The sequence below is a fragment of the Lissotriton vulgaris genome, chromosome 9, assembly GCF_964263255.1.
Source record: "Lissotriton vulgaris chromosome 9, aLisVul1.2, whole genome shotgun sequence".
NCBI classification, from domain to species: Eukaryota; Metazoa; Chordata; class Amphibia; order Caudata; family Salamandridae; genus Lissotriton; species Lissotriton vulgaris.
Window position 1 is genome coordinate 1,214,610,719 of NC_141697.1, and position 14,094 is coordinate 1,214,624,812.

Here is a 14,094-nt window from a genome sequence, read left to right on the forward strand (position 1 = left end):
GGTAGGGGCAGGGGGAGGGGTGTCTTGCTAGCTTCTCCTCCTTGACCTGAGTCACATTACATTTGAAAAAAATAATTAATTTTCACACTTCTTGCTTTATCTTCTTAAAGCATCCCCTCCTTGCCCGTATTCATATTTCTATGTAGCTTCTAGATCTCCCTTCCATTGCTATTCTCAGCCTTCAGAGTCACCTCCATTCTTCTCATGTCCCCTGCTGCTCTTTCTTTTCTATACAAATGGAAAAGACTGTCACACTACTGAGGGTATTTGAAGGTAGAAAATAGGTAAACACTTTGTATGGGATATTGGTTGCATGTGGGTACCGCCTACCGATCCGGGGTGAGGCTTCAAATATTCACTGATGCGTTTCCCAGAATGTGAATAATGTCCCTACTATGCACACCACAAAAAAAGATTTAAACCGTGTGAAATTTCTCAAATAAATAATCACTGCATGTTATCAATTTTATCAGTTCCAATTTTCATTTATTCGTATAATTTTATCAAATACATAGTATTAGTCCATCATACTATATCATTTGTCATCATAAATACTTAAGTATCCCAATACATTTCAGGACTGCCCTTCATCAGCAGAGTATCTCCTCCATGGTGATAAAACACTCCATGAAAACTCAGCATGTAACCTGGACATTTTATCGCCATTGACTAGATACACTCCTGATGAAGTGTGAGTTCCCAGACCCCAGGGAGCTCACACAGAAGGCAGACCTTTTGGTGGATCCCAGTGGGTCTGCAGAAGCATCTGGGGGTGATTCTGAAGGAGGTGGCTCAGATTTTTCCCAAACAAGTGAGGTAGGGGAAGGTTATGGTGGCCCAGATAGGACCTAGAGTAATGGGAGAGGTGTAGGGTCCCATGTCCTGTGTCAGAGGAGAAGGAGTGGGGTGGGCTGAGTCCCAAGGTGCCCGAAATCCAGTCTCAAGGCCTGGTTGGTTCAATGAGGCAACACCAGAAGGGGGGCCTGGTCTGTACCAGGAGGCCAACCCCTTAGGGGGATCCCAAGGTGTCAGTTGAGCTGGGGGAGACTTCTGTAACCAGCATCCCGCCAGCTCTGGTGTCTGGCAGCACCTCTGCAGTAGGGAGAGAGCATGTGTCCAGAGAGAGGGGTGAGAGGGGGATGCATGCTCCAGTGGAAGGACCAGTGGATCAGGGCTCAGATCAGAGCACCCCAGGCCTGACCCTGGTGGGGTCTATATGCTCTGTCAGGTGGACAGGATGCTGGAGACCTGTGCCAGGCAGACTTTTGCAGAACTCCAGAGGAGTGTGTTTCCCTTGGGGGGCAGTTGGTGTACTCCTCCAGAAGTCCTGGGTTGCCAGGCACAGGTCAATCCTAAGGGTACAGACCCTGGGTTGGAGATCAAGGTTCAGGGTTCCCCCTGACCTGTAGGATGGGGTGACTGCTGACAGTGCCCCTACCGGTTTGTCTTCTTGGGGCACAGCGTCAGGTGGGGGGTGAGGGCAGCCTCACCCCTGACCCCTGCCCAGTCTAAGGGTACAGACCCTAGACTGGGATCCCAGTTGCTGGATAGAACCCCTGAACTGGTGGGCAAATTGTGCAGGACACCTGCCACAGGTGCCCTGACAATTCTGGAAGGGGGTACCGCTCCATGTGACAGGGTACGGAGCACCAAGGAGGAGGATCGGGTGTAGGAGAGCCTACCCCAGTCCCCTGTCGAGTCTCAGGGAACAGACCCTGGGCTGGAGGATCAGTGTCAGGATGTCATCCCTGACCTGACAGGAGGGAGAGTGGACAGACTTTGCCAGGCACCTGGGGCTACTGCCCCCACTCTCTGATGCCACAGAGGTTTGAGAGCCCTGAGAGGCATAAGGCCTGGATCTCATCACTGACATTTGTCAGTGGCCACTGTGGGTTGCTGTTGTGGTGGACAAAGTTTCCCTTGGGTGGGGACTGGAGTCACACCCCTGGGGTGGACTGGGCCACACCACTGTGTTGGCCGTGTGGATAATGTCTGCCTTTTGAGACACACCTGTGAGCAAGCTAAGGTTAGGTGCTGCACAGATGGTGTCCACGGGTGAGGAGAAGTGTTCCCCATGGGTAAGCTTAGTGGGCCCCAAGAGTATGGACAGAGGGATCCAACTGGGTTCAGAAAGGCGTAGAACCAGACTGTGCTCTTGCTATTGTTGGCCTATCGCCTCAACCAGGGAAGTCCATCAAGGGATTGATTAGTCTATCTTGGATTTAGACTGGAAGTGGGTTGTGTTGGGCCTGGCTTGTCCAGTGGGTTTATCCCTAGACTTTTTGCTTTTTGGCCTTCTGTTTCTGACCTGTTTTTGTTGGTTTTATGACTCTGGGCACTTTACCACTGCGGATCAGTGCTAAAGTGCACATGCTCTACTGGTAATTGTGTTATGGATTGGTGATACCATGATTGGCATATTTAAGTTACTAGACAGTCCCTAGTACAGTGCACTGTGTGTGCCCAGGGCCTGTAAATCAAACGCTGCTAGTGGGCCTGCAGCACTGATTGTGTCACCCACATAAGCAGCCTGTAAATGTAGCTCATGCCTGCCATTGCAGAGCCTGTGTGCAGTCTAGTACTGCCATGTTGACCTGGCAAGTGCACCCACTTGCCAGGCCGTAATCTTCCCTTTCTTACATGCTAGTCACCACTAAGGTAGGCCCAAGGTACCCTTGTGGGTGGGGTGCAGTGCAGGAGCGGCACTCGGAGTCAGAGGCTAAGACTCAAAGGATGGGCACTCAAGAGGCAATTTAGCAAGAGGCAATTTAGCAATCAGAATAACTACACCCAGGATGGACGTGCAGATATATATACATAAATATATATATATATATATATATATATATATATATATATATATATATATATATATATATATATATATATATATATATATATATATATATATATATATATATATATATACATACACACAAAACAACCATAACAATAAAGGGAATGTGGGGTAAAGCACTTGGCAGCTGCACACAGTAAGACTGAAGCTCAGTAAGTTCCTTACCCACAATTCTGTTACAGATACTGACTGCAAATACCCACATATAGGATATGAATGCAAAGGCAGGGTCTGTGGAGCTGATACCTATGAGGATGTTATAAATGTAACTGAAGGACAATAATGACGTGAACAAGAAACACCACCTAGGTTGTCAGCTGTGCCCACGGATCCTGGCGATCAAACAGGAGCACACAAGGAGGTAACAGCAAAGGGTTAGAACTAAGCACAAGCACAATAGACAAGGAGCTAGCAAGGAGGAGTGCTTAACAGGAAAGGAAGGAAATCACAGGACACATTTGGCTGAAAGCAAGTAGCAAACATACAAGGTAATAGAAGCAAGACAGCAGGAATATAAATACAGTAAACTAGGAAATGGAACCAAGGAAATGGAAAGAAATGCAGGGACTGGAAAGGGATATACAGAAGGGGAGGCTACAGGGGTATAACAGAATAGTATTGAATCAGAAAACAAGAAAACACTTTGGCACTGAAGGCTGTGCAGGAGCAGAAACAAGAGTTGAGCAAAAGCTCATGAGCCAAGGTAGAACTGCAGGCAGTGCTAGTTCAAGAAAACAGGAAATAGCTACAGCTCAGGAAACAAGGAGTCAATCGAGCACTGCAAGCAGTGCAAATCAGGAACAAGAAATAACCGAAGCTCAGGAACAAAGAATAACTATAGCTCAGGAACTCATGAAACAAGGTAGCATTGCAGGCAGAGCTAATTCAGGCCCAAGGAATAGCTATAGCTCAGGAATCATGGAACAAGGATTAACTATAGCTCAAGGTTCAAGGAATTTCGAAAGCTCAGAAAACAAGGCTCGGTCTCACCGGAACAAAGCTACAATGACCAACCACTAAACTGAAGGGAGCCGGAGGCTTAAAAGAGCTCACAGTATTCGCAGTCCTAGCTTCTAATGGTAAATTGTAAACTTCGCCTAAATTGATAACTCAAACACTGGAAGTATTTTGAAATCAGGTGCGTGTCTATCTCCGTAGGAAGGGCAGGCCAGTGACCGTCTGGCTCAGTGAACTAATGTAACTGGAAAACTATATACTGCATAGTTGGACTCATCAACAGACTGTATAGCTGTTGGATGTGGGCCATGAAGAGTAACAAAGAACAGGCCAGCAGATAAGGATGAAAAAGCTCTTGGCATTAAAATAAATCTCCTAGTAGATAGTGGAACTGAAGGGATCTAAGGCTTGAAGGCTGAAGTCCAACAGGCTTGAACAGACAAGGTCCAATAAACTTGAGTAGACTGATAACACTGGCTGAAGTAGGTATATTGTAACAATAGAATAGAACAGACTTCGAAGAAGGAAGAATAGAGAGGAAATAAGGCTTATGGCTGGACTGGCAATGACGAAAGAAAGGAGCGAAGAACCTGTTGAAAGGAGAGTACCGAAGGCGTTTGCAGTTCATCTCCCACTAGATTCAACATACCTTTTAAAGTGATGGGAAAGAAGGAAGTGAGGTCATGGCCCAGAACTGCAGACAGTATGTTAGAAAGGGGATAGCTCTACATAAAGGTAAAGTATAAAAAAGTCCTTTTTAACATGACTGCAAAGTAACTCAGTCCCCCTCAAGCCCAACTATGGTCTCCAGAGGACAGGATGACTCGTGCACTCACCCACATCCTCTGTGAGATAGGCATCTGATAAGCGACCACAGAGAAGACTACGGGTGGCAGCATGCCGGCACACCATGATGACATAGTGCTGGCCAGCTGTGCCAGTGCCCGAAAGCTGCTGTCCAACCACCATGCAGGAAAGGCCGATTGCTATACAATCATCCTGGTCTCAGCTTCCTGTGGGCTCGTAACACAAGCCATCTAGATAACATATTAAAACATATGTGCTTGTCATAGCTCCTCACAGAACAAGTTTTGCAAAACTAATAGGTTTCACTTATGCAAGATCTATTGGCTTTGTCAATTTTTTTTACATGTTTCACAGAAGCACAAGCCAGTGTTGACCTCTTTATAGCACTTTTTTTCTCTTTTTATTTTTAGCCATGTTGCACAGCAGTGTTTGCGCAACATGTAAAAAACATTGACAAAGCAAATAGGTCTTACTGTGGCAAAACCTATTGGCTTTGCTAATGCTTGTTTTTACTAACTGTGACATGGATGTGTTTTACTGTTTACTTCCTTCCCCACGTGCTACTCTCAACAAATAACAACCACATCCCAAACACAAAAAATGAATAGGTTGAAATGTATAATTTTGTTGACAAAGTCACATTTAAAGTGGCACTACCTATAAAATTATTTACATAACCAGAAGAATTTGTCAGAGGATACTGACAAACCCTGGGCGTAGTTCAGGTAGTAGCGCTATGCGTAGCTACATGAAGTGCACTTCGCACTACGTGAGCTACACGCAGCTACGCAAACTGCGTAGTGCACTGTGCAAAATGCTGTTCGCACTGATTGCACAGTGCCGGATGCTTGTCCGCACTGTGCAATCAGTGCACACCGCATCTTGCACAGTGCAAACGGTCGTTTTCTGCCGCTCAAGTAGATTTCTACTCGAGCAGCAGCTTTCTCAACGCGGACTGGTAGTTTCACATCGCGAGCGGTCGCGAGCATACGCGACCACTCGAAATGAGAAACCTGACCTACGCGCGTCGAGAATCTCACCGGGAGGTTTGGTTTCCACGCTCGCGATTGGCAACTTGATGTTGGTGATCATGAACCAAGAAAAAGTCTCGCCGGGATGTCATTTTACTCGCTCGCGGTCGCCAACTTGCCGTTGAGGCCAGCGAGCAAGCAAAAAATTAACGCTACGTGTGTTTCCACTGTGCTACGTGCAATTCGCGTAGTGCGAAGTAGCGCAAACTTCGCAAACTATCGAGCGTAGCGTTGTACTTCGCACAGGGTTAATACTGACTTGTTTTGATGAAAAATGGCTGCACACAGTTTGCTCGATCCCCAAATGGCTTGTAAAATAATATAAACTGTAAAATATCATGAGTCCTAACAGCCAGAGCTGCCGACCTTTCTACTGCGGGAGGAAGCACGAGTCCTGGTATTGGCTCAACAACCTGTGATTCTAGGCAAATCATTTAATATTACCGTGCCTAAAAAATGTATCTAACCTTGTGCAATGTAACGGGTGCTCATGTAGAGTGCTTCAATGCCTCAAATATAAAAATTGTACAACAAAAAAATTAAAACCACGCCCACTCCCACCGCTTAATTCTGGCTGTATTTGAGCAGACTATTTTCTTGCACGTTATAAATGGACACACTTCCACTTCATAATAAAGCATGAAAATTATTCATGTAAAAACTACATTTTTTAATAAAAAAAGCAAGCAGTTTCCCTTGGCGAGGAGGGACTAGCAGCACTAGTCACTTTTACTGCTTTTTATGGAGCAATGTAAAGCAATGCTGTCTCAGGAGGCAACTAGTCGAAACTGAGCTACAATCCTTTCGAGAACAGTTCGGAAAATGCTTTACGTGCACGTGTTTTTTCATACTTTGTGTTTATTTGGGTGGCTGAGTCAAGCTGGCTATATCCTGCTTTACATATTCCTGTTTTTAGGAAACCTAGCTTGAATAAATCATTGGCTTTTGCTGGCAATAAGATGACATGCGTTAAACGCAAGCCACCGTTAATGGCCAGTGCTTAATTTGTAAAATGTTAAGTGCCAGGTCTCTGACCAGGAGGCCACCGCAGCTTGCACTACCCATCACCCTTGTAATCGCTGTCAAAGCAACTACTAACCATCTCTCTCGCATGCAAATGCGACAGTTCTGAATATTATAGGTCCCCAAAACTAAAGGAATGGCTGGGGAGGCAGGTATTAGCAATTTTTATGTATATTGTATTCCTAAACAACCGTTGTTCTGCTCATCTCTAAAGTAGACTGTTCTAAGTATAGTGTTGACAATTAGGTGTCGGTGCCAGTGCCAAACACGGGAAACCAATTAAGGGCCAGTGCTGAGCACCGGAAAGCACCAGCTCAAATTAAGCACTGATATTGGCTGTGAAGAGCACCATAATAATAATAAATAGGCACTTATTAAGCGCGCAGCTACCCCAACGGGGTGTCCCGGCGCTGTCAAAGACAGTGAGGAGGGCAGGAAAGGCAGGCTGGGCTCGTACAGACGGCTAAATAGCCAGGTTTTAAGGGCTTTACGAAACAGAGGTTCTGCCTCAATATGCCGTAAGTGCATGGGAAGTTTATTCCAGCATTTAGTGGCACCCACCTCGAAAGATTTTCCACCAGATCTGACTTTTTTAAATCTGGGTATGATCAGCTGGCATTTGGTGTTGGACTGTAGAATCTGGTCTGAGCATAAGGGCGAAGTCTCTTTCTGAGATAGGCGGGCCCTAGCCCCTTGCCCGCCCGAAATGCCAGTGTCGGACCTTAAATTTAATTCGCTTAGCGATGGGAAGCCAATGAAGTTGGCGCAAGAAAGCAGAGATATGTTGTCTAAGAGGGGTACCACAGATTAGTCGGGCCGCAGCATTTTGTACTGTCTGTAGTCTGCGAATCTATCCCAAGGAAAGGCCGAGATATAAGCCATTTGCGTAGTCCAAATGGGAAGTTCTTAAGGCATGGACTATTGTTTTGCGTGTAGCATTCGGCAGGTAGTTAATACATTTCCTAATGGTTTTGATTTTTCCAAAACAGGCAGCTGCAACAGTTTGGACCTGAACTCCAAGGGATAACTGATTGTCCCATCTGACGCCTACATTTCTCAACGATTCTTTAGGAAGGGGAGCCGTACCCAACTCTTCCGGCCACCATAGATAGGGGAGAGAGGGGAGGGTTGATTAAAAAATAAGATCTCAGTCTTATCAGCGTTAAGTCTCAAGAAATTGCGGTCCATCCAGGCCGCAATATTCTTAAGACATGTTTTAAGGGAATCAAAAGTGGTGACCGACACCGCCTTGAAAGTGAAGAAAATTTGGGTATCGTAAGCATAAGAGACAATTTTGATCCCCGATTTAGAGATCATCTCCGCAAGAGGGGTTAAGTAAACATTAAAAAGCAGCGGGCTCAAGGCAGAGCCCTGTGGCACACCCCATTTAAGAGGTTTAACCGGTGATGTAAAAGGATGAGTTCGGACCTGTTGTTTGCGGTCTGAGAGAAAGGACGTTATCCAAGTCAGTACCATGCCCTGAATTCCTATTGCCTCGATTCAGGAGGATCTGGTGTGAGACGGTGTCAAATGCTGTAGATAAGTCTAACAGCACTAACACCGCCTTTGAACCTCCATCTACCATCCCCCTTTCTTCATCTCACAGCAGTGGTGTAGCAGAGGGGGCAGTCAGCCCTGGGAGGCAGAAGTTCTGGGGGTGGCAGCTTACCTGTGGCAGGTGAGGAGCAGCAGTATCAGGAATCGCCAGAACCCCCAGCACCCCCTGCTCTTCAATGCCACGGGTGGTCAGCTATGCCACTGCCTCACAGTAACATGCATGCAATATTCTGTAGCCTTCTGCCACTTAGTTGTGCCACTTTGTGTGAGGCATAACTCTTCTGTAAATGCAAATTTACTGGTGTACAATGTATTATGAATGATTGGTATGTATATGTGTAAATACAAACAAATCCTGTACTCTGATTGCATTAATGTATGTTCAGCACAGTTTAGGGGGTTTGTTTCTATTTATAATTAAATATTAACTTGAGAACAAACGCCTATTTGCATATGAAAGGCGACTGTCGAGGCAAAAAGTGTCACATTCTGCAGTTAACAGATTAGTAATCTTTAGAATTTTCCATTGGGCACTAAAATGTCGATAGAAATTAAAAAAACAAGGGAATTTGCAGGTGAAACCTAATCCAATGGGGGGGTGGGACCATTGCACACCTAGGCACGGCCATCGGCAGCTGAGAAAGCACACTGCCATTACACTCGCTCAGAGTACGCCAACACAAGCATTGGCAAACTGCCGGCCGTGAAACTGGCATCAGCTCAACAGCCGGTGATTCTCAGCAAATCAATTAATGCCAAAAAATGAACATGTTCTTGTGTAATGTAACTGCAGCATATGTAAAGCACTCAAAATCCTTTGGGATGTGTTTGCACAACAAAAACCTTCGGGTAAAAAAGTAACAAGAGGGAGGAGGGGGGGAAAGAATAGTGGAGAATCAAAAACACTGCAGGGTGGGGGCAGATTAAAAATAACAGAAGGCGGGAGTGAGTTTTAAAATAAAAAAAAGGAACAGCGGGAGGAGGGCGGTGTGGGTTGTAAAAGCAGGAGCGGCCCATGCAGGTAAGAGTGGTGAGCCATTTTTGGGGGGGTGGGGGAATTCCGTAGACGACCATGAGGGAAAATGAAATAAATAATTAATTTTCCCTCATCGTCGTCTGTTGAAATCCCCCCAACCCGGCCCCACAGCTCACACGCTCTTACCCACACAGGTCACTACTATTTAAAAAAACAACGGCGAGTGAGGGGTGTAAAAATAATGGGGATGGGGAGAGCGTTGAAGCTAGACAACAGGATTCAAGTCTTGGTGGGAGGCTCAACATCCTGCGATTGGTGCAGGGGAGGAGTGAAGGGACAGAAAGGGTCAATAAAGAGGTTGAGAGAGGCTATCATGTAACGGTTAGAATGGCCAAATTTGAAACTGTGAAACTAGGTTCGAGTCTTGGTGGGAGACTCAACATCTTGTGATACTGTGGTTCTAGGCAAATGACTTGGGGCCAGATGTATGTATCCAAATACCGGTCGGTAAATACAGATTTTCGTCTGTTACCGACCGGTATTTGGATACTGAGATGTAGGGCATGAAAAAATACAGATTCATAATTTTACCGATCGGTAATTTTACCGATTCAGTAATTTTACTGATTCTGTAAATTTACTGATTCGGTAAAATTACTGAATCTGTATTTTGAAATGTAGGTAGCACTGTAAACAGTGCTACAGGGCTTTAAGGATTTGTTATTTACCACCAACTATTAGGGCTAGATGTAGGTAAAAAGGTTTTACCAATTCTAAAATATCGAATTTTACTGATTCAGTATTTTAGAATCGGTAAAACCTATGTAGGTAATTATTTGGTATTTTTTACCGAATCGTTAAGATTCGGTAATTACCGAATTGGTATTTACCGATTCGGTAATTGCCATTCATGAATGTCAATTACCGAATCGGTAAATACCAATTTGATGAAATTGTGAAATAGTCAAGGGTGGCAGGGTGTCACTTTGACACCCTGTTGCACCCCTGATTAGTGCTTGTGTGCCATATGGCACACATACATGTAAGTTTAACCAAAAGTAGTAAGTTTAACCAAAAGTAGTAAGTGCATTCTGTGAATACCAAAAGTAGTAAGTTTAGGATTTTGTCTCAGATTAGTTCTGTGAATCGGGTCCAGAAAGACTTTGCAAGCTCAGCACATGCGCTGTGTAGGCACAGAGGCTTGTCCTTTTCTCTGGTTGTTTCTACTTTGCCAGTACTCCGGAGCATGACAAATTACAACCGATGTGAACCAATGCCTAATTTAAGATCTTTCAATAATATAAAGATAAAATTGGAGCACATTTGCTTACCACTGCAGCCAACAAGATACACGTCAACTTCAATTTCATTGAACTCTTTAAAAATCTAAACAGATAAAAATTGGTATTCAATTCAGATACAATTGCACACTTCATTTGCACATACATTTGACCAACACCAAATTTATATTCCATCAGATTAGGAAGAGAGTGCGTCGGGAAGATTGCCCTTCTCCTAGTGCATTCTCTAAAATAACATACCATTTTGTGATAATAACACATCAATCACATAGCAATACTTACTGGTGTATTAAATATTTCACCAAATTTATTTTGAACATCGCCATATTAAATATTGCATTATTTTATTTGACCTAATTTAGGCATTTTGCATAGCACAAATGTGTCAACTTCCGGGCACTTGAGAGTACAGGGAAACAGTGTAAAAGTGTAGGAATTCATGAAAGAACATCAGAGTTCAGGAAGCAAAGACATCAGCAGGAGACACCATATGCATCTTCCGCCAGGGTTGTAAGCATGACAGGTGGCTCAGGATTTGTACAGTTAGTATCTAGACACCCCACACATTTACGTGGATTCAAGGAAAATGACAGCAGAGATTCAGTCTTGGGTTTTACTTCCGCTGTCCATCCATCAGGCATGCCTGTCCTTTCAAAGTCAAAAGCTTCTTGAAATTCAATTTGTTTCTATCCACCACATTTTCATGTCAATCATTCTCACACTTATTATTTGATCTTTGCCTGTTTGGGGTTAGATATATTTGGTGATGTAATTCAGCAAACCGGTCTGATACCTGATGCAGGTTTTTTATGTACAGATGGTTCCTAAATCAACAAAGTGTTCGAGGGACTGACACAAGTTCTGCTGTAAAAAAACAAGAGTCAGAACCTTCTTGACCAATAATGTCAAACTGACCATGTAAGTATCAGTGTGATGCCTTTATCTGTGAAGTGTACCTAAAGATTGCACACTCCATTTGCAATGCATGCATACATTCACCATTGCAGTGAAGCTAGAGACCTTTTTTAAATTAAACCATTCATTGGAGAAGATGAAAACAGAAAATTACAGAGAGCATTAAGAATGTTATATCTAGTTGGTTGGAGAGGTACAAGTTGACATTTTGAGATTCAGAATGCCTCAGTTCCATTCTTGATAACACAATCGTGAAAAACATGAGGGGATATTCTCAAGAACGTGTGATAATTATCGCAAAATTAGCTTAACGCAACTCTTCACATCGCAGTCTATTGCGGGAAAATAACGCTGTGTTAAAGTTGTATTCTCAACACGGCGGCACCATGCCATAGTCTCACGATAACAAGTCAAATGGCCGAGTCAAAATCAACGCAACGCCGCAAAAATATGAAACACAAATGCAAAAAAAAGCTGCCATATCCCAAACCGCGAAACAAAAATCAGCGATAACCAGCGACAGACCTGCAATTCCCACGTGTCCTGCGGGAATATGCACCATAAAAGCAGAGAAAAAAACTGTGAGAAGACAATGTATGATTACAACCTCACATTCATGATGTAGAACAAATGTCCATTGTCCTGCATCAAATAGTCATCTTCTCACAAACAGTCACAATGTATATTGACATGCAGTGTATATGTAAACTGCGCCAATGCGTAAACATACATGGAACACACTGGGAAACCGCATCTCGCATTCACATTGCAGAGGGACAATCAACACCTCCTGCACAGAGACGTGACATGTCTATGACCAATCAAGTATGAAAGCATGGACGAATGTAGGGGCAGTGACTCGCCCTTACGTCCATGTTGCTAATGTTGTGGGACTTGAGTCACAGGGTGCATCCCTGCATCATGGTGGTACAAATGGACCCCAAAAGAAGCCCTGCTATCACTTGTAGGTCACAAATGAGAGCCAATATGTAATGATGTGGGACACGTGAAACGCCAAAGAGTGGGATACTGTACTATCTGTGACACACAGAAATGGCATTTCGAATATGTGACACACTAAACAGCCTTTCTGTACAGAGGTAACACACCCACCATCTATTATCAAATCATGAAACTGTTAGCACTACATGTTGCACTTACACTTGTCTGAGTGTGCTTGTACAGATGAGTGTCATGCACTTGGGGAATGTGTGCGTTGTAATGCATTTATTTTCACATGCTGGACCTGTGGTCATTTTGTACTGTCCCATTATTGCTAACAACAGTCACAATGTAACGTGCTCATGTGAAGAAATTGTCAGTGAAGGTGTTCCTACAGGCTATTCCTTCTGCGGCTGCAGTGGGGTGTGGTCCACCTGCCTCATCCTCATCATCGCCCGGTGCATCTGGCACTTGGATCCAAGGGGCATTGGTGCGTACACATATGTTGTGCAATACACAACATGCAACGATTATCTTGCACACGATGTCTGGGCTGTTCAGGAGCCTTCCACCTGTGACGTCCAGGCACCTGAAATGTGACTTCAACACGCCAAATGTGCGTTCCACGCAGCCCCAGGTGCGTTTGTGGGCCAAATTGTACTGCCTCTGGACCTGTGTGTTGGGGGCTCGGAGGGGTGTCATCATACAAGCGCAGAGTGCATATCCTTGATCACCTGTGACAGTGCAGAGAGACATGAGTCAACAGTTGGTTCTGCATGATGTGTTGGCAGCTCACTGGTACATTGGTGTGTGCTATGTGTGACTTAGTGATTCCTGTTTGACACTGCTTGAAGCAAATGAGCGGCATCAATGTGTATTAAGTAGCCTCATTGCTGCTCCTCCATTCCCCCGGCCCTTTTTACTAGTGTGCGTAGCGCAGTTGCATCACTTGCACCCCTACAGCACACCATTGTCATGCCTGTCTGCGCATGTCCACAAGCCTGACAACGACACTGCGATGTTCTGTGCTGAAGTTGGGGTACCACGTGTGTGTAGGCCTTTGGTAAGGATAGGGCTGACACAGATGTAGAGCACCTGCCTGGCTGAACTCTACATGCACTTGAGGGTAGACCTTGGCTTATGCAGCGGTAATAGCGACACACACAACAGTTGACATGTATGAGCCCTACCCCCGAGCAGGCTTGCGCCCCCTCATTTACCCCTTCGTCCGAGCATGCACTCTGGGTGCCTGCTACGTGCAACATTGTCCATTGCGGGACAGGTGGCGCCGGCACTACAACAAAGACACACACATTGGTTACTTCCTTGCAAGGCCAAAACTTAACCACGCCCCGAGCCCTGGGTTGATCGACCACACCCCTACGCTTGCCTGTCGTATACCAGTCCACACCGCTTACGCTTACAGGAGGGTACGACACTGCTACATGTCCCAGGTCTACCCCCCTGCCTGAGGGGACATGGCTGTGTCCACTGTACACAGCACAATCTAATGTGGTAGGGCCTGGGGCCCTCATGCATACATAATGACCACTCGGACATCCTTAGGTAGTTTGTGGTACTGACTACAGACCTGTGAGCCCAGCCCCGTTTATTGCCAGGGTCACATGTCCAGTGATGCCTGTGCTGGATGGGTGTGGGGTGAGTGTAAGCCACCCCTTAGAGGCTGGTTGGTGCTGGCAACAACTACAACACTGATCAGACAATAAT

At 45.1% G+C, this 14,094-nt stretch overlaps 1 protein-coding gene across 2 annotated transcripts in view; it reads right to left on the reverse strand.

Moving 5' to 3' along the window:
- The window catches only part of LOC147693063 (solute carrier family 26 member 6-like), a 240,761-nt gene that overhangs the window by 17,194 nt on the left and 209,473 nt on the right, over window positions 1-14,094 (reverse strand). For both annotated transcript variants that reach the window (XM_086936875.1, XM_086936874.1), the window contains exon 19: window positions 10,540-10,594. In XM_086936875.1, the coding sequence (XP_086793001.1) occupies window positions 10,540-10,594 (55 nt within the window). The remainder of the gene's footprint in view (window positions 1-10,539; window positions 10,595-14,094) is intronic.